The sequence below is a fragment of the Plectropomus leopardus genome, chromosome 3 (genome assembly GCF_008729295.1).
Source record: "Plectropomus leopardus isolate mb chromosome 3, YSFRI_Pleo_2.0, whole genome shotgun sequence".
Classification (NCBI taxonomy): domain Eukaryota; kingdom Metazoa; phylum Chordata; class Actinopteri; order Perciformes; family Serranidae; genus Plectropomus; species Plectropomus leopardus.
The window spans coordinates 17095905-17115166 of NC_056465.1; the positions used below are offsets into that span (position 1 = coordinate 17095905).

The 19262-nt window shown below is 39.6% G+C and overlaps 1 protein-coding gene across 10 annotated transcripts in view; it reads left to right on the top strand.

The window, feature by feature from the left end:
* ptprsa (protein tyrosine phosphatase receptor type Sa) overlaps window positions 1–19262 on the top strand; it is a 257348-nt gene that overhangs the window by 102962 nt on the left and 135124 nt on the right. For all 10 annotated transcript variants that reach the window (XM_042515634.1, XM_042515641.1, XM_042515661.1 and 7 more), the window contains one exon: window positions 7421–7644. In XM_042515634.1, coding sequence (XP_042371568.1) covers window positions 7548–7644 — 97 coding nt within the window. In that variant the 5' untranslated portion in view covers window positions 7421–7547. The remainder of the gene's footprint in view (window positions 1–7420; window positions 7645–19262) is intronic.

A 19262-nucleotide genomic window follows, 5' to 3' on the forward strand; every position in this document is an offset into this window, starting at 1 on the left:
TAGTTTGGCTCTGATCTCTGCACACCTCACTACTTGTTGCATTAATGCAGCTTATTCTACTGTTGCATTTAATGTAAGACAAAGCTAATGCTTAAAATGTTACTGTCATAGACCATATCGTACTACAAATATGAATATGTTTTTCTCACATAAGCTTGTCTCCTTCCACTGGGGCTTTCCCTTCCACACAGTGGTTACTGACAGGTGCACCTTGTTTTAAATTCCTCTGACACGGATCTCTCAGGATGGAGTGGATGGCAACGAAAGAGTGAAGCTGGGAGGTAGATACACACTGGGGCATTTACATAATAGTCCTGCAGTTCCATGCAAATTCATGTGATTCCCTACCAAACATCTGCAATGCAAGCACAGTTTAGTATGCATGAGTTCGACGGGGGGAAGGGAAGGAGTGAGAGGAAACGAGGGAGAGGAGGGGAGGGGGTCCGATGGAGAAAAAGAAAACAGAGATGGAGGATTTGAAGGACGACTACTTTGATCAGCAGGAGGTATTTAGAAACTAAACACACTTCCCCTCACACACACACACACACACACACACACACACACACACACACACACACACACACACACACACACGCAAACACAAACACACAGACCCTTTCTCTCCTATGCTGCCCATATGTCTTTCATCATTTACATAGCTTTAAGTATTATAGGATGGTGTGCACTGAGTTTGGTTTTCTTTTTTGTTCTCATGGTGGATTTTGCTTAAGGATGTAGCCAATATTCTTATGCAGAAAGCTGAAAAGGTGCAGTGAGTGAGAGAGAGAGTTTGAGAGAGTGAGAGAGGGAAACCTTACCAATGACACATGGAATCAATACTGTTAGGATTTCAGCATGGTGAAAAACAGATGGTTGCTGTAGACTTGTTTTATAGCTGAAATTGGGGCGTGTATGTGTGTGTGTCATAGTAAAAAGCAGAGATATACCCACACACACACATAAGCAAATATATGGGCACATAAATTTACTCAACATTATTACATACTTATATTTCAAAAGCACACATAAAAAGCCGATTAATATAAAATCACCAGTACAAATATGCATATACAAACTACTACAAACATGAGTATTTATTTATGACACACATGGACACACACTGCCGCACTGAGTGGGCCTGCATCTTATGTTTCTGTGTTGTTAGTCTTCTGTAGGGTATGAATCAATGAAAGGCAGTAAACTTGCTGAGGTAAAAGCCTGTAACTCGGGGCTGACGCATAAAAACTTCATCTAAGGTAAAAGACTGCAGCGAGAGAGAGAAGGCGGCTGAAGGCTGAACATAAACAGCAACCAACAGATAGCAGAGTTAAGAGAGGGCCATGAAAAAGGCAGCATTCGCCTGAAAGTTAGTATTTTTCCATCTTTCTGCAACAGAAAGCAGTGCAATTGAGTCTGGTTTATTTTTATGACAATCACCTACTGAATCAGCCTCGTTATTTTTGTCTTTTAAATCAAAAATCGGTGAGGAAGAGTGATTTCATGTCATTCCTGTGAGGAGACTGGAGCGAGTGTTGCTTGCCTGAAATCTGCACACAAAAAATAACATGCCATTACACAACAACCAGACAATGGCTACTGTTGTGCTGTTTGGAAAGGTTAGTTAGAACACTGAGCATCTGTGTTAGGCACTATCATGTGACTGGTATAGGCTGGCATTATTTTAGCCATTTATATCAACCATTTATTGACTGAAAATATATTATTATGTGCAAGATGTGCATTGTCTTGGTGTCTGGAGCTTTTAGCTGTTATATTATCTGTCCTTTTCATATGAGCCTTATTAGCTTTAACTCTAAAGGTAACAAGTTGGTGAAACAGTATTCTCACGTTCCCAATGCTGTGGACACCTTTGCCCTTCCCTAAGACATGATCATTAGCTTATCTTATTCATGTAATTTGTAACTTGTTTTATTTAAAAATAAGTTTAAAAAATGTCAAAGTGGCCTTCAAATAAGTGGCATTAGAGGTAATTTAGAGTAATTTACAGACCTCAGTCAGGTTTCTGCTGTAGGCAGAAGGCACTGAACAAGAACACTGATGTTATGTCATTAGCAGCCCTTGTTGAAAATAATGTTCCCTTTTGAAGAAATTAACCTATGAGCCTTAGCTCATTTCATATGACCTGTGTGCCCTTTATAGAAATAATAATAGTGAATAGTTACTGTGTTTGGCTGGAAATTTCACTCAAATGAGCTGTTTAAGTCCTCAACCAGGACTCAATCAGAGGTGCAAAGCCTTCAGTGTTTTATTGTCTTGCAGAGGCTTCACTGAGCTACTAGAATCTCTTAGTGAGACGGCTGTGGCTCAGAGGTAGAGCAGGTCGTCCTCCAACTGGAAGGTCAGTGGTTCGATCCCTTGGTCCTCCGGGCAATGTGTCGAAGTATCTTTGATAAGATACTGACCCCCAAATAGCTCCCTATGCCGCGTCAGTGGAGTATGATTTCTGAGTCTTGTACACCTTGTACGGTAGCCTCGGCCACCAGAATAGAAATGTGTGTGTAAATGGGTTAAAATGACAGTGTAGTGTGAAAGAGCTTTGAGTGGTCAATAAGACTCGGAAAATACTATACAAATACAGTCCATTTTACCATTTACTCAGTGTAATTCTGTACATGTCTGAATAGGGTTGAATGTTGTTTTTTTTAAATTATTATTACTAAACTGTACTTAAAGTTCAGATTTTAAAGCTAGGAAAAAAAGAAGAAAAAAAAACTCTTTACTCTTCCAGTGACAGTAGACACGTAATTTGAAGCCACAACCTTAAGTCTCTCACACGGTAGACGTCAATATCCATCCTTGGGGAATAAAAAAACTTCTCTACCAGGCTCCAGGAGGGAGTCACTGTAAACAGCGCCTGTCAGAGTCCTAGAGCCAAAAATTAGATGGTGTTGATACACATTCTAGAAACCAAACAATGCATCAAAAATGTACTCCTGTGGAAAGTCCAACTTTTTGGGGGGATAGGGGGTGGTGAACACACAAAATATTATTCTTTTTGAAGTTGTAGACATCAAACACTCCGTTTTGATCATCAGGCTCGACCAAACTGAGGGCCTTTTAACTATGTGTGTGAAGTGAGCTTACTGTTCACCTCATAAAAGGGATTATTAATGTGGTCCCTCAGGTGATAAGTAGTTGTTTTTCTCCTCACGAATACAACTACACATCTCTGCAGTGTGTGTGTGAGTAAGCAAGTGTTTTTAACAGTGCAGTGTCTTTAAGTCAATAGTCTCATCTCCTCTCAAGAAATGTATGTATGTACTTACCTGCTCCTCCATTCGCTTTATATGTGATTTGCTCTTTTCTTTTTCTTTTTTCTCAGCCCACTGTGGCATTTGTGCAAGTGTGGATGTGCACACAATTTTATATCCATTGGCACAGCTCTCATTTCATGCATATGGCACAAATTCCCATCTCCCTTTCCCCTTGCTGCCTTTCTCAATCTCAGTAATCAAATGCATTATTATCAATATTGCATGGGGAAACGAGCTGAATTTAAAGCTTGACCATGTCAAAGTGGGAGTCCCTGATAGCCAGCGACTGCCACCGCTAAGTGGAAATTGGGTTGCAATTTTAGCTGTAATTACTGAAACCTTGTGACGGGTTAATATCTGGAGTGATGGCCAGATATAAAAAAAGACAAAAAGTTCTGTCCTCAAATTATATTCATTGCCCATCAGTGGGAATAACATGGAATTTCATGGATGGGCTCTGTCACAGTAAGGCTGTCAGTCTGAAACAAAAAAATGAGCAGCACTTATTTCTACGCATGAATTTTCTCAAAGCCGTTTAAGTGTGAAATGCTAATATTTTAATTCCACCTGAAGGCAGAAAGTGATAATTTTAGCTTATGAACGCTTATGATTTACATATTCCAAATACTGAACAACATTGGCATCCCATTGAGTTGCACTTGATGAATGTGGTGTCCATTATTCACTTACCTTTTAAATCTGGTTTGATGGACCAACTTTGGGGAAGATTCTGTTCAACTTGCTGTTGTACAACCAATTTTCTTATGGTCATGTTAACCTCATCTGCCCTATTGTCACAAGATTTCTGCTAATAACGGTTCCCATTCTTTACAAAGGCCAAAAGGTCACTAAAAGTTGTTTGGTAGGTTTGCATATAGTACTAAGTTACTGTTATCAGCAGCGGCAATTGAGTTTGCGCTTCTCCTTTTTCAGAACTCACATTTTGCAAGCTTAACTGTCACTAACTTTTGCTAATTAACTTAATTTCCCTAAGAAATTTGCAAATTGTTGCAGTCATCCTACTCACTTTGAAATTCGCCAAACATGACCATTAACAGTTTCCTCTCGATCACAGCCTATAATGTGGAAGCGGCTGAGGTAATGGTTTATCAATCGATTGGCCTCTCTGCTAGCACTGCCAGAATGCTAAATACTCTATCTTTCCTCTGCCCATGTCTGGAGGCAAAGTGATGCTTTTAGCAAGAGTTGACAGGTTTTCCCATGGAGGTGCTAATAGCGGCACTAACATGCTGTGGTTTCCATATCACGTCTTTCTTTTGACTGGTGGACTGCTTTAGCGACATGATGGCACCTGTGTTTAGAGTCGCGATTGCTGTTATGGTTAAAATGTTGCTCTGATGATGTATAAGCTTCCCCAAATCCTCAGGGATTAATAGAGAATGTACAAAGGCATGTGTGTATCTCTCAATCAACACTTATTTACCTTTACCTATTAAGTGTCTGCGGTTAAACTGAAGCTCACACTTGGCCGTTATGTTTGTCGAGGCCGTTCAACAACAATAGCTGTTGTAATTGTGTTGTGAAATGTGTATAGCAACAAGAGGTGGAGATAGAAAGCCATGCCCTAAAGGGAGGGCCATAAATCATAACCTTGGCACCTTGTGAGCATAGATAGAGTAATTCCCCACAGGCAGGGTGAGATTCCCTATACCTCCACCAATGTTTACAGTCGGAACAATAGTCAGAGGCCTCCTAGATAATTTGATACTCCCCCTTTTCTCTTTTAGTGTTTCTCCCTCAGTTCCCACAAATAACATCACCTGCCCCTTCAGGCCAAAAAAAAAACGAACAAGCAAGGACACACATGTTGGTCATGTGTGTATAGTATTGTGTCAAAAGATGAGCTTAGCTTCTGAAAAACACCCACTCTTTTCTCTTTCCTGGCATGGTGTTGCCACAAAAGACTTATTGTTGATCCATCCCTTTGTGTTTTTGAAAGTGTGCATGTGTCATGCGTTCTTGAATTTCGAATGTGAAAAAAAAGTGTTCAGAGGCCAGCAGCTTTACACTGGATGTGTGCTTCTGTGCCATGGGTTTTGTCGCATGTGTTTGTGGTTTTATTTTAAGTGTGCCTGCTGCTGCATGTGTCTGTCTGCTTCACCTTGCCAGCTGAAGAGCTGGGTCCAGTAGCTGTGAAGGGTGGGGCGCTTGTATAGGCCTGCTGTCTGAGGTGCTTGGTTACACTGCAATTAGCTGTGGTTGTCTGGCTCTCTCACAAGGCTGCAGTCACAAACGTAGCCCTGCAAAGCAGCCGCATATGTTCATCTGTCAACTCCTTGGACAATTTTGCTGGTTGACATGGCTGACATAATCACCTATGTTTTTGATTAAGGTGATTTAAACTTTTTAAAAATAAATTTTAGGGGTTAGTCAATGTTGCCTTCATATTTGTCTCCAGATAATAATATAAATAATTGTAAATTGTAAATATAATTGAGGTAGTTATATGGTCTGACCATACCCCCCCCCCCCTTTTTTTTTTCCAGAGTTTGCCTGTAAATTCGTAAAGTCTTAGCCTTTGTGCTTCTCATCCTGATTGCATCTGAATGATAAAGATAGAAACTGTCAATCAGTAATGCTGTTGTTCATCTGAAGTATATCCAGTTCACATTTCAGCCACTGACACCCTTGTCAAGAGCAACTTGCAGTAAGTTCGCAGGTGGATTTTATGAAGTGTTCAGGGACAGTTCAAAAGTGCCATTTCATGGATCAAAACCGTAGACCTTTGTTGGCAGAATATTATCTTTAACCTCTCCGTCAAACATAAAAAAAGTTTCTTTAGGGCATCTACAATAAACTGCACACCGTCCGCACAGTTTGTGCTACAGTACCCTGTTAACCACCCAGTGTGCAGGTAATTAATCTTACTTCTAGAGAGTCGCCCTCACCTCTTGTGTAGGCTCGGCTGAGTAGTAGCATCCCTGGAGCTGCGAAGAGTTCAGTGTCTTGCACAAGGACACCAAAGCAGAGGCTGACACGGTGGCTTGAACCTGGCTCCTGTAATCTGGGTCCTCTGAGAAGGAACAGTTTTGTGTTTACAGCTCGATTGCTGACGCAGACATGGGTTTCGTCAAGACAGTGACAAACTCATTACATTCATGTCATTCATGGATCTCTCACTTCTCTCTTTCGCTGTCTCTTTATTCACATCTTTTTAATTAAAGAGTATGTATAACCACTTGGTGGTGGCTCTGTGTTGCACCAGACATATCAATGAGAGAAATAACGTGCATGTGTGCGTGTGGTGGGAGGCGTCCCCAGTCCTTCTGTGTAGCTTGGGGGATTAATGGCAATTTGTCTAAAACAAAGAGACGGTGCCTGGAATATCATTGGGTGCCTGTGTAATTACAAGGCAATGAGATAAGCAAATAACGACAAGATCCGGCGATTAGAACAGGAAAAAAAAGATGGGAAAACAGTGACTCCCCTGCTAATTAACGGATGTGAGAGGACCCTTGTTGAGAGATAGGCAGGTTACAGGGTTTAGGGTATTCGACTCTTTGCTTCCAGTAGTGTCACCAACACCTTATTACTTTCCTTCCATTTATGTGTCAGCAGCAATGAGGGGCTGTGAAAAGTGCAGCAGAGTAGAGTAGTCTGTGTTTTTGTCAGAAGTCACATGTCTTGTCGATGTGGGAAGAACCTTCACCCTTTCCATTACAAGTGGCTCTGGCTAAGAGCATCCTGTCAAACGCTCTAAGGTGATACATATAGTCTAGCACCATTTTATTTGGGCATGTTTTCTCCAATCTACAACTGTTGCAAAAATCAGACTGTTACCTCACTGACGCAGTGTGTAAATGCCAAGCAGTCATGTTCCTAATGTGTGTAGAAAATGTGTTGCATCTGTATTCAAAACTGTATTTGTTGATCTGGGCAACATTAACAGTATGAACATATAAATACAATACATAAATCATGTTGTGTTTTCTCTGTCTTTTATTTCTTTTCTTTCCTATTTCTTTTACCTGTTACCTGCCAAGGGGACTACAGATGTAAATTAGCAGTCAAGCTAACTCCGGCATATTTACATTTGTATTTTATACTGATATTCATTAATATGCTATGTCCTTTTTGAATATATAAAAATGTCTACATTTTTCTTGTCTGTCTTTTTGCAGAGTCCCAAGCCGTCCTGCGTGAAGACCCCAACCTTCCCTGCGCAGCCGGGGCCTCGGCTCTCCAGCCAGGTCAAAGATTAGTCCCACCCCACCCCTCCCTGACCCCCCCCCCCCTACTGGAGCCAAGATGGCCACCAGCGGTGCCCCTCGCCTCTCCTTGCCACTCCTGCTGCCTGTCACCACTCTGCTGCTATCACTGCTGCTCACCGGCTCCCACGCCTTATGTAAGTATCAAGACACGACTTGCTATGCTCCCACCGATAACTCCTCAGCTTTCCTATGTAGTGCCTTTTAGAGGCCCATCATTCATATCTGATACAGGAACTGGGAATGATGCACAAAGATAGAGGATGGAAAGTAAACAAAGCATTGCAACATGAGCTGTTTGATACTTCAGCTGCTTTTTGCTACGGTCCTTTTCAGTTTGTTTTTGGTTAGTGTGAAGAGACACATATCTCAAGATTGTTGATATCTCACCGTAGAAAGGTTGTCTCCAAAATGTATGTTGTGCATGGGATGTCTCTGCTTCTGCCTCAAGAAGATATTTATTCCACTGCAATGTCAAGAGCTAGGTTTGACTTTTACAAGTGCAATTCTTACGTCAGCATTTAAATTGTGCTTATGATGCGTGAGTATGCAGGGCCTCCATGATTTTGCTCAAAGATAAGGACATGATGTAGCTGTTGAAAAGACCGAACATGAGACTTTTGATAGATTAGAGTTTTCTGTTTTACCAATCAGCCACCTCGGCTATTTTAAAGCATGCATGTCTCTAAATATTTACCATTTATACATGATGTATGTCGGTATGAATTTCCCTCCATAACTTCCCATGTTAGCAACATCAGTAGTCTCGTCTCCCATCCTGTCAACTTCTGCTTAGGATTTGTTCCGCACCATTTCCTCGTTAAGATGGGCTTAGAGCAGTAATACGGAGACAAAACAAAGAGGAGGCTCTGCAGAGAAGTAGAACAAGAGTGATGGCGATGTGTGGAGACTCCCCTTTGGGTGTCATTGTTTGTAAATCCTGTGTGTGTGTGGGAAGGTGTGTTGGTGAGTATGTAAAATAATTATTTGTGTATGACGTGGTAAATGGGCGAATGTTTGTAAGCCGTAGATCATTGTGAGGATGTGTGTTGGCGTGTGTTGCTGACATAAAAATGTGTGTGCAAACTTGCCCCAGTGTCTTGGCTATGACATCCCATTTTGATTGGATCTTAACTTATCCTTCCCCTACTCTGTCTGTCTTTTTCAGTACATTTGCTTAAGGGTCCAGTTTGTAGGATAAAGGGGGGTATATTGGTAACAATGGAATATAATATAGTAATAATGTTTTTTTAGTGTATAATTACCTAAAAATAAGAATTGTAGTGAAAACCTCCTGAATGTCTGAATCTTAAGTTATCTTAGAAAAAATGTGAGCACACATTAGCAGGTGTTAGGCTAACAATCCTGCTCCAACATGCCTAACAGTAACGGGGCAACACTGATTTGTAATACGAGACTGCTTTATTCAATTTGTTTACTGGTTCAAATTGCTGGGTCCATTTGTTTTGGACAGAAGGAGACTGCTGCGGATAATGCAGACCCCAATAAAAAACATTTGGGTATGAGATAAGGTGAGCACACATTGCCGGGAGCCGGGATAGCAGCTTTTCTGTGATATGCCGAACAGCATATAGGAGAATCATTGATTTTTAACATAAAACTGCTTTATTCAGTGTTTTTACCAATTTAGGAAACCTGGTGGATAAGTCAGCTCCCGGTAAAAACTTTGTGAGCAATGAACACATAATCCTAACCAGGAGAAATTTCAGCTGGTTGCAATCTGTAGTCTTCACCACTAGATGCTATTAAATCCCCTTAATTCTACTCACTGCCCCTTTAAATTATAAATTAATTTTGAATCATTAAAGTGATTTCCATAAGTGGAGCGGGTATACCCTCTATGCGGGCAAAAGAGAAGCTATATTCAGAGGTAAATAAACTGCAAAAGTAGATTAAGTCTGCAAAGACATTATGAAATGAGAAAGGTCCAAACAAAGAGACGTAATCCATAAAAATTCTGAGCAAGAAGATAAAATCTGTCTTTTGTTGACACTTAAAAATGTCAACAGATTCAACCAATGTGACATTCCAGGCATACTAATCCACAGTCTAGCTGGCCCAAGTGAAATTTTGAGGAAGTCGAGTCAAGCTTGATTTTCCTTTCTATCTTAGTTAATTTGCAAGATAAATTGCATTTTTGCTGTGTTCCCTCCGTCTGAGAGTTTCCGACATTCAGTGAGTGTGTTCCTACTGTGGTTCAAGATAACATGAGGAGGACTTGATTTTTATCATGTTTCAACAGAGCTGTCTGCTCTTGATTGCATGGGGGTTTGAGTGTCTGGTAGCATAATTCGAGTGTCTTTCAGCTCAGCTGGCTGAAAACATCTGAAATTGTACTCAGACAGATGTCAAACAGATGTCTTTGTTCTCCTCCTTTTTGCCTTTTCTGTCTGACTGCAAGGCCACGCACTCATTTTCAGAGTGAAAGTAAAGCTGAGGTGCAAAAGCTCCTTCTCTTAACACGTAACATATGAACAGTCTGATGCATTTCTTGTCTTCGGTTTACTTGCCCACATTGAAGGACTATGTTTTTCTCCTCCACTTGAACTTATTCACAGTCTATGTTTGTTCACCCTGGTTTAAATAACATTCAGTGCAGTCTGCTTCATCTTTGATGGAGATTAGCCCCCCTTCACCTCTTTCATACACACACACACTCTTACAAATACACCAACAGCAGGGCTCTCTCCCCATCTGTCAGTATCTGCCAGTCTTTGTCTGCTCTGCCTGTGGATATGATTGTTGTTTTTGTTTAGCTCTCTCACTCTGTCTCATTGTCTCTTGTTCATGTTCACACTCTTTTTTTCTCCTCACACACACACACACACACACACACATACAAGCGCGCACATTCGCACTCTTTTTACTCATCACACATCACCCAAAATTATATCCTGAAATATATGCACACACTCACAGACTACCTTTTTTTGCTCTGGCTGATTGACTTTCACACCCACATGCAAAGCCACACATACACCCACATGCACAGGCACACACAGGCACACACACATACACACAGAGCCCAGTGGTGCAGTTGTCCAATTATATTCACTCCCACCTGGTGGTCTGAGACGATCATGGGGGGGGGGGGGGGCAAAGACACCGACCACCTTGTATCCACTCTCTCTCTCTCTCACACACACACACATGCACCCAGAACCACAGAACACCCTAGCTGAAAGTATGATGTCATCCCTTCCTCTCCCATCCCTCCCTAACTCTCTGCAATCCATCGCTTCCATTTAAACTCATAAATCACAGTGAGAAGGAGACATTTTTAATCAAAAGAGAAAGAACGATGGCTCAATAAATCCCGCCACCCCAACTGTAATAATGCTTGGCTCCCTGTTTGCGTGTGCATGTCTATATTTATCTGTGTGTTTGCATGAAATTTGTGTGCAGGCGCCCCTCTGTGTGTGTGTGTGTGTGTGTGTGTGTATGGGTGTGTGTGTGTGTGTGTATGTAAAGGCAACATTATACTATTGTGTGAGGTGTCACCTGAGCTTTGTCAGAGTCGGCTATAGCATATTGAGCAAGTAGTCGTATAATGTCTGTAGAAGCACACGTATGAAACTAGATGGCAGTGTTGTACATTCATAGTATGAGGAAAAACAAAAGTAATTGTAAACATGTAATATTCATTTTTATATTTTGTTTGGACCTTATTGCTCATTTTAAAACATTTATACATATGCAATGTAGATACTCAGGGACGATAAAGATAAAGGTCAAACCAGCCAGCTTTCACTTTACTGTATGTGTGTATCTTTGTTTGTTTGCTCCAAAACATTTGCAGACAAACAAGAATGTTCTTCATTTTTTTTAGAAAATAAAACATTATCAAAGTTATTTTTTTGTCATTGCATATAAAGTGGCAAAATATCAGTTGTTATGAAAGTGCAAATCAAGTCAGCTATTTATAGAATTTCTGCAAAATTGCAACCCAGGGTGCTTTTTAGTTGTGATTAAAGGATTAAAAGGGGAAAATGTATCAAGGACCCAACACTTGTAGTTGTAGTAAAATAAATAAACCAGTATATTAGACATACTGGTTAAAAGATCTAAATCACATACAGCAACCAGGTGTGAGTAATTTGTTTTACCTCAGACAACCTAAAGGTGCTGAAAGGTGATTAAAATCTCTCACTGAATATTGAAACTGTAAGTAATTACTGAAGACATTAGATGTATGAATACCATTTTATGATATTAGTTTTTGATTTATGACCTGTGAGGTGACAGAGTTGCCATGGTGTGCACCGTTTCTTGCGCATATAGATCCCCCCTTGGTGTAGATATTTTGTAAAATAAAGGTCGGTTTGTCAGTTTCTGTGATTGTTTTTGTTTTTTTAAACAAAGTTTAAAAAAATGTTTTTATTTATTTATTTATTTTTTAATCTGTGCTCTGTTGTCCTTTAGGGTTTGATAAGAGTTTCCAACAAGAACCAGTGTTTCTTATATGGAGGAAAGAGATACTGTCCTGTGTTTCCTTGGTTCCTCTTAATATCTGATATTTTAATAGGTCTAGGTTTATATTAGCGTTTATGGAGAATAAGGATAAAATATTTTCATTGTGGTTTATTTTTTTCAGTTTTTAATGACTATTTCTTACAGTTTGTATTTGCATTTTGGTTTGTGTTTTTGGACAGGGAGACAGGGTTATTTGTCAGCATTCATTCTGGCCTTTCAGACCTTCTAACTTCTTTTTTCTCTTTTGTTTTGGCCTTTTCGAGCCCTCAACAGTAACATTCTTGGCAAAGTACTCCTAATAGTAATTGGCCAGAACTCACAGCGATGGGGTGAGGGTGTTCAATTATTTATATTCCTTTGAAGCTGCCAATTGAAAAAAAAAATGAAGCCCCTTAGTGGAGCTGTTATTTTCTTGTTCTCATTCCCTACATCTCTCTCTGTTTTGCTCTCCTTGTTTCTCTCTATTGCTTTCTATCTTACCCGCTCTCTCCCTTGCTCCTTATCTTTTCCAGTCAAATTATGTTTAAGCCAATGCTGTCAAGTTAATTCTGTCAAATTCAATTTCATGTGCACCCTGCTGTTGCATGCTTGGCCCCATGCTTAACTCTTTACACTGTTTTTCTCTCAAATAAGAAGAAAACAAGTTAATTTTTAATTGAGCTACAGCCATGAATCCCTGTCTGAAGTAGCCTGTTGGCTCTTACAAATGGCAGAGGGAAACAATTTGACACTGTGGTACAAGGAACAATTTCCTTTTGGAAAGTATCCTATGGAAAGCTCTCAGACTTAAGATTTGCATTCAATATAAAGTATTGTTCTGTCAAAATTGTGAGCTTCAGGTGCATGTCTGGTAAAAGTGTGCATATATTATGTTAATTTGTGCACATTCTTGCTGCATGTGTACAAATGTTTGCCATACACGATAAACAGCTTTCCTCCTCTGTAGCCACAATAAAACAATTTACAGTGCCAAACAACCAATCAACAGTACAGCTCTTCCACATATGGCTGATTACCAAGAGGTCTCAGGACAGCAAACTGTAGATGCCCAATGACTATCAAATTGGTTCCAAAAGATAAAACATAGAGGCAATAGTATCAGAAAAAAACAGGCAATGCAATTTATTTTATTGAAATGTACCTCTAAAAGTGCTCTTCTGGTCAGCACAATGGATGAAATCGCTGTCCTCTAAGCTTGCAGCCACAGCGTGGGTGGTACTTATATCTCTTCTTTTATGCCATCATCTCTCCTTCTCAGTCGCTTTTCAGTAACATGCTCCAGTAATTTGAGCGATGTTATATGAACTCAGTTTGACAGAACAATACGGGTGATTGAAGTGCGTGAAAGGCGCTATCCCTCGAAGTTTTTTTTTTTTTTCTTCCAGCAGAGAGGAATTCAACATGCCACCAAGGTGGCTTTTAAAATTGTAATGCCTTCGATGCTTTGATGAGCCTGTTTAGATCTTCAAAGGTTTTTGAAACCCCCCCAAAGAAAGATATTCCTTGATGCCTCACTGTTGGTCCGATCATTTTTCATACCTTCTTTCTCAGACTGCACAGGTAGAGACTTTTCCCTGTATTTGCTTTACTTGGATTTGAATATAAAGATACAGTGTGTTCTAGTTTATTTTGTTATTTTCACTCGAGAGATAGATTGTTTGGTTTCTATTTTCTTTATTCTTGTCCTTGTTTTGATCAGACCAATAACAACTTTGGCAATTGGAGGTGTCCTCTTCATTTAATGAGCCAACAAGTGTCAGTTGCCGCAACTGTGTCTCTAAATGACACAAAATTGCTCCTATTCGATCTCCTCTGTGTGTGCTCTATGGCCATTTTGAAATCAGACACACACTTAAGCTTAATTTCCCTTCCCTGTCTCTGAGGAATTGAGCCTAGTTATTTCCAATGGGCGGAAGGATACTTAGTGTCTTCACTTTTTTCTGTAGCCTTCAACAATGGTTTCAATGGGACCAATTTGTGCATATTACCAGTTTGGCACTCTTTTTAGAAATGCAGCTTCGCTGTGACAGCAGTGTGGTCGGGCAAAGTTTTCCACCTCTGGGTACTTACACTTCAGAACTTATTCTATCCCACATCCTGCCACAAGTCCCTCATGGACTGTGGAGCCTGAGCCCTGCGAGTTTGCTTGGAGTGCAGGAGACATAGATGGCATACTGTATGATGCAATGGGGAAGAGTTTGCACAAAGACATCACATCTTTATTCATTGCATGTACTACTGAGTCCTGAAATCTCTGTTTTTTCAAAACAAGTGAATACAGTTTCTAATGAAGTGACATCGTTTAGTTTCTTGGCAGTGGAAATCATTTGCTTTGAGAATTGTCTTGAAACATTTCATAATGCTTTTTAGTTCTTTCCACTTGTATCAAGAAAATCTCCATCTCAATAAAGTGAAATAATTTTCAAATAGGCAAAATAATCCTTCTTCTTGATTAAATTGTTGAAAGGAAAATATCATTTTAAGACACTATTTGAGGTTCATGATGGACAATTTCCCACTGTGGGAACTGGCTGTACAGTCTAGGCGCAACAAACTCGCTTTGTGAATCATTATGTCCACAACTGCTTGACACCCCAGCTGCCCCAAGACCAAATCCCAATTAGCCTTTCTAACTTATATTTTAATTGGAAAAGCAACTGTTTCATTAACCCTTAAGCTTTCAGAGTTGAGGTAAGGGTTATATAGGAATGGAGCTTGACCCAAGCACGCCCTGTGGAACATGGCTTCATCTGGGATTATTATAGACAGGATTAGTTTTTTTGAAAATCCTGACTGGCAGCACATACATGATTATTTAAACACACATTCAATAGAGTCAGAAATTCATACCTCACCTACACAGTCACAATTTTACTTTTGTTCCTCCTTTAGCATCACTGATAAGTATACTGCTACTATTGTTTTTGTTTTATAATACAGACTTCTACAGGTGTTGCCATGTTTAACTGCTACTGTGTTCATGATAATGCATTTTATGTTACAAAATATAGTTAAATATGATAGATGATCTCTCTATCATATGATCTCTCCTGCCAGAGGGGCTCCTCAGGGCCTCGTACAGGCCCTAAGGGGCCCCTCTGGAATGACTTACCTGAGGAGATAAGGCGAGCAGAATCAGTGACTTCTCTGAAAACCAATTTTTAAAGACTTGCTTGTAGGTGATCTCATCTATTTTAATCTATCATAGTTTGTCTTTTAATTAGTCTTTCAATTTGTTTTTTTAATTCTCTCAAATATGTTTAATTCTATTATAATATACTATTATATCCATGTTACTTCTTATATTCTTTGAATTGTATTTACTCTTATTGGTAAGGGCTGTTATTGTTATTTTTGTTTTGTAATTGTTTCTTAATTCGGCATTATTGTTTGGCTTGTATGGTTATGTTGCCTTGCAAGAAACCCTTTTTGTTTCTGCTTTGCCTCTTTTGTCAAAGCACTTTGTAAACTCAGTTTTTAAAGGTGCTATTAAAAAAAAGTTATTATTATTGTTATTATTATGATTATTATTATTATTATTATTATTATTATTATTATTATTATTATTATTATTATTATTATTATAATCATTATTACTATTATTATTATTTTATTTATTTTATTTATTTATTTATTTACCTATTTTTTATAACACATCACATTGTTGGTTGAATAACTAACATTGTTAGGCCTGCTGATCTCTTCATCTCTATTTTTTTAGCTGGCATATGTTGATGCCACCAAATGGTCCAAATTTACTCCTATCAGAAATTGGCGACAGTTTTAGCAACTTTTTTGCTCTCTTTCCTTTTTTCCCATCTCTTTTCTCGCCTGGTTCAAGTTTTTGCAGCAGTCTGCTGGTCTTTGTTGGCAGTGATTGCGTGTGAAAACCAGACAAAGCAAGACGGCTTTAGAGTAAAGGCTTGGTTTCCATAGCGATGGCGCTTGCCCAGGCAGCCTGCGAGAATTGGTCCTGATTGATGGGGCTTGGTTGTTTAGGCCTGGAGGGTGTGTGTGTGCGTGTGTGTGTGTGTGTGTGTGTGTGTGTGTGTGTGTGTGTGTGTGTCTGAGAGAGAGAGAGAGAGAGAGAGAGTGTTTGTGTTTGTTTGTTTGTATGTATGTCTGTTTGTGCTGTTTAATGCATCCCCATGAATACACATTTGGCTGAATCAATCAGTGTATCTCTATCTATTCGTGGCCCATCTATACCTCCATAAGTATACACGTGTGTGTGTGTGTGTGTGCGCGCGTGTGCACGCTCTGATAAAGGCTGTTAGGGTTTTAAGTCGGCTCCAGGACTGACGGACAGGCAGCTCTAGCAGCTTGGCTGCCTGCTGCGTCTTTTGGATAGCTGTAAGGCGGATACTGCAAGCTGGTAAATCTCTACACCTCAGAGGTGCACATGGCTGTAGTTCAACATCAGCAACATCACTTTGCACTACTAGTCCATGTGAGCTACTGCTAAACAGTGAGAGTTTCCCAAGTAAATTATGTTTTAATCAGCAGAAAATGTCTAGTTTCAATCAGACATAGTGCAAAATGAAAAATAAAGTTTCTGTTGGGATGCCAAGTTGCTCCACTCTCTAGTTATTGGTTGTTTTTTTCCCAAAGCAGTCAATCTTACCAGCGCCCATTTGTATGTCATGTGCCTGCTGTTTAGCTAATATGGAAATTAAGTTTAACCTTAGTCAGTATTAAGCAGTAAATCAACTTTAAATCAGTAACACACAGTTGTTCATGTTTTTCTCATCCACTTTGTAAATACTAAAAGGACATAAGTTTGTATCTGTTAGTACATGTGGGCAGTAGACTGTTGAGATAGAGTGGCATCGAGTGGGATGAAAATATGCTCTGTGGGTCACCTTATTTATTTTTTTGTTTTTGTATGTCTTCAATTTTTTGTTGTTTGGTTTGTACCTATAAAATCACCACTTTTTAATTATTTGCACTTCTAAAAAGAAGAAGAATAAATGCGGAACTGGTTATATGTTTTTAATGTGTAGTTTGTATCCAGATCATCTACTAGAGCAAAAGAAAATGCATCTTTGACCTGACCACACTCTCTTCCCAGACTGCTTCTTGAGTGACAGAAGGAAGTGGCATTAGTTTGCTTGTAGTAGCACCACTAACAGTACCAAATGTTCTTTTCAGACATTTCTGGAAAAAGGCCTGTGTCTACTGTGAAAGATACCTATTTGTGGTAAGAGGGATAGTGCCCTTTACCCAATTCTCTGCCTTTCCCTGCAAATCACTGAATGGCAGTGCGTCATTTTGTCTCCCACTTTGCTAATTCAGCGGATAATGGCTCCTATTTATGACCCAAGAAGCTTTCCTCCATCAATTACTGTATTAGTCATAAAGCCAGTCCCCTCCCTCCTCTTACACCCCCTCTACCAAACGACAACAGAAAAGAAGTGTAAATGGAGCTGTCTCATATTCACATACTCGCCTCCCACTCTCCACCACTTTATAATCACAGTGCTGGTGTATTCTGTCTTATCAGGTCCAACAGAGGTAGCGGCCAGTAGCAGGTGGTAGCTGTATTAGCTAAACAAGCGTCTGTGTGCTCAGTGTGAGATTTTTTTTCTCCCCCTCCTGCTAGCCGGTAGTGTTTGCATGGATCTGTTCTATTCTCGGGGCCTTGTGAAGATAGCTGGGCCCCCATTGCTGGTTATTTTAGCTCAGGCCATGTCCCCCTGCCAGGCAGATAAAGATGGGTCTTGTGTGCTTATCTGGGCAATGCCGTACCTCAGTCTGTCTGAGGGAAGCTAAGGGAATAGAGAGACTTTGGTGGAAGGGACAAATGGCCACTGCGGGTGCAATGTCCTTTCAATGTCATCTCTGGTAACACAGCGCACACCGTTTGGTGGAGACTTTTAGGTACCTTACAGCAATAGAAGTGGGGACATTTTTAGAATAGGGCACCGGTGGGAATCAAACCTCAAAAGCTCTGTACTTTAGGTAACACTGCGTGTGCACAAAAAGCAGAGTATACTATAAAGCATATTTTATAGTCATGGAAAATAGGACATATTTAATGGCTTTCTATATTAAGTTGTATATCTTTGACTTACTAGAAAAAAGTTTTCTAACTGTAGCTGCTTAAACACAGTAAACCGAATATGCCTGATTATTAAAGGTGCTAAATGTAGCATTCGATTTAAATGCCAAGAAAGCATTATTACAAAAAGGTGGGGGTAATAATGCAATTATTTTAACATTACATTTCGTAATTATAGTTTTATTTTATAATTATGAAATGTTGATATTTGATACTTATTTTACAGGAGATCCACTAGTTTGCAGTATATCATAAAAATGCTTTACCACATCAAATGTGTAAAGTTGTGAGATAAAGTGATTACCATCATCTTTTCAATGGTGAAACTAGTTTTAGATGATGTTATAAGGGACTGACATATAATATCAATATAATAAAATTAATGTTTAAAGATGCTGCAAATTTAATAGACAGTCCTTAAAGGGGAAAGCCACACACGACATCTACTGCATGTCTTTTCGTCCTGGAAGAGGGATCCCTCATCATCCTCTGCGGCTCTTCCTGAGGTTTCTTTCTTTTTTTCCCATGTTACAGGGGTTCTTTTTCAGGAGTTTTTCCATAGGTGATGAAAGGGTAGGGCAGAGGGATGGCAAATGCTGTAAAGCCGTCTGAGACAGTGTTTTATGGAAATGGGCTTTACAAATAAAACTGACTTGAAATTGACATTTGATTCCTTATAACACCCATTTTATGTCAACTTCTTGTATCCATGATGCGGATCTCAATGCAATGCATGAAACATTGCTAATGATCTGTTGATGATATTGACATCTATGCCATAACTCATTATTGGCAATCTTTTTAAGCAGTTAAATCCATGTCAACACTCAACCTTTTTTACCTTGCAATTACAGGCTATGTACCAAGATTCAAATTCCAAAAAACAGAAAAGCTCAGAGTCAATGATAACTGGCAGCAGAAGCCCAGAGGCACATAGCCAGGTAAAATTGAAAAAAACAAAACAAAACAAAACAAAACAAAAGGTTAATTACGCTTATTTGAGTACACACAATCACACATTGCATACCTGTAGTAATTGCACTATATCAGACATTTATGGGCCACAGCCAGTGTCCAACCTTTACCCAACTGATGTTGATTAGAAGGTAAATAATGCTGATAGCGTTCAAACAATAATAAACATACTCCCTGAGTAGTATACAAAAAAGAGCAAAAATAGACATATCACATAGGTGGGCA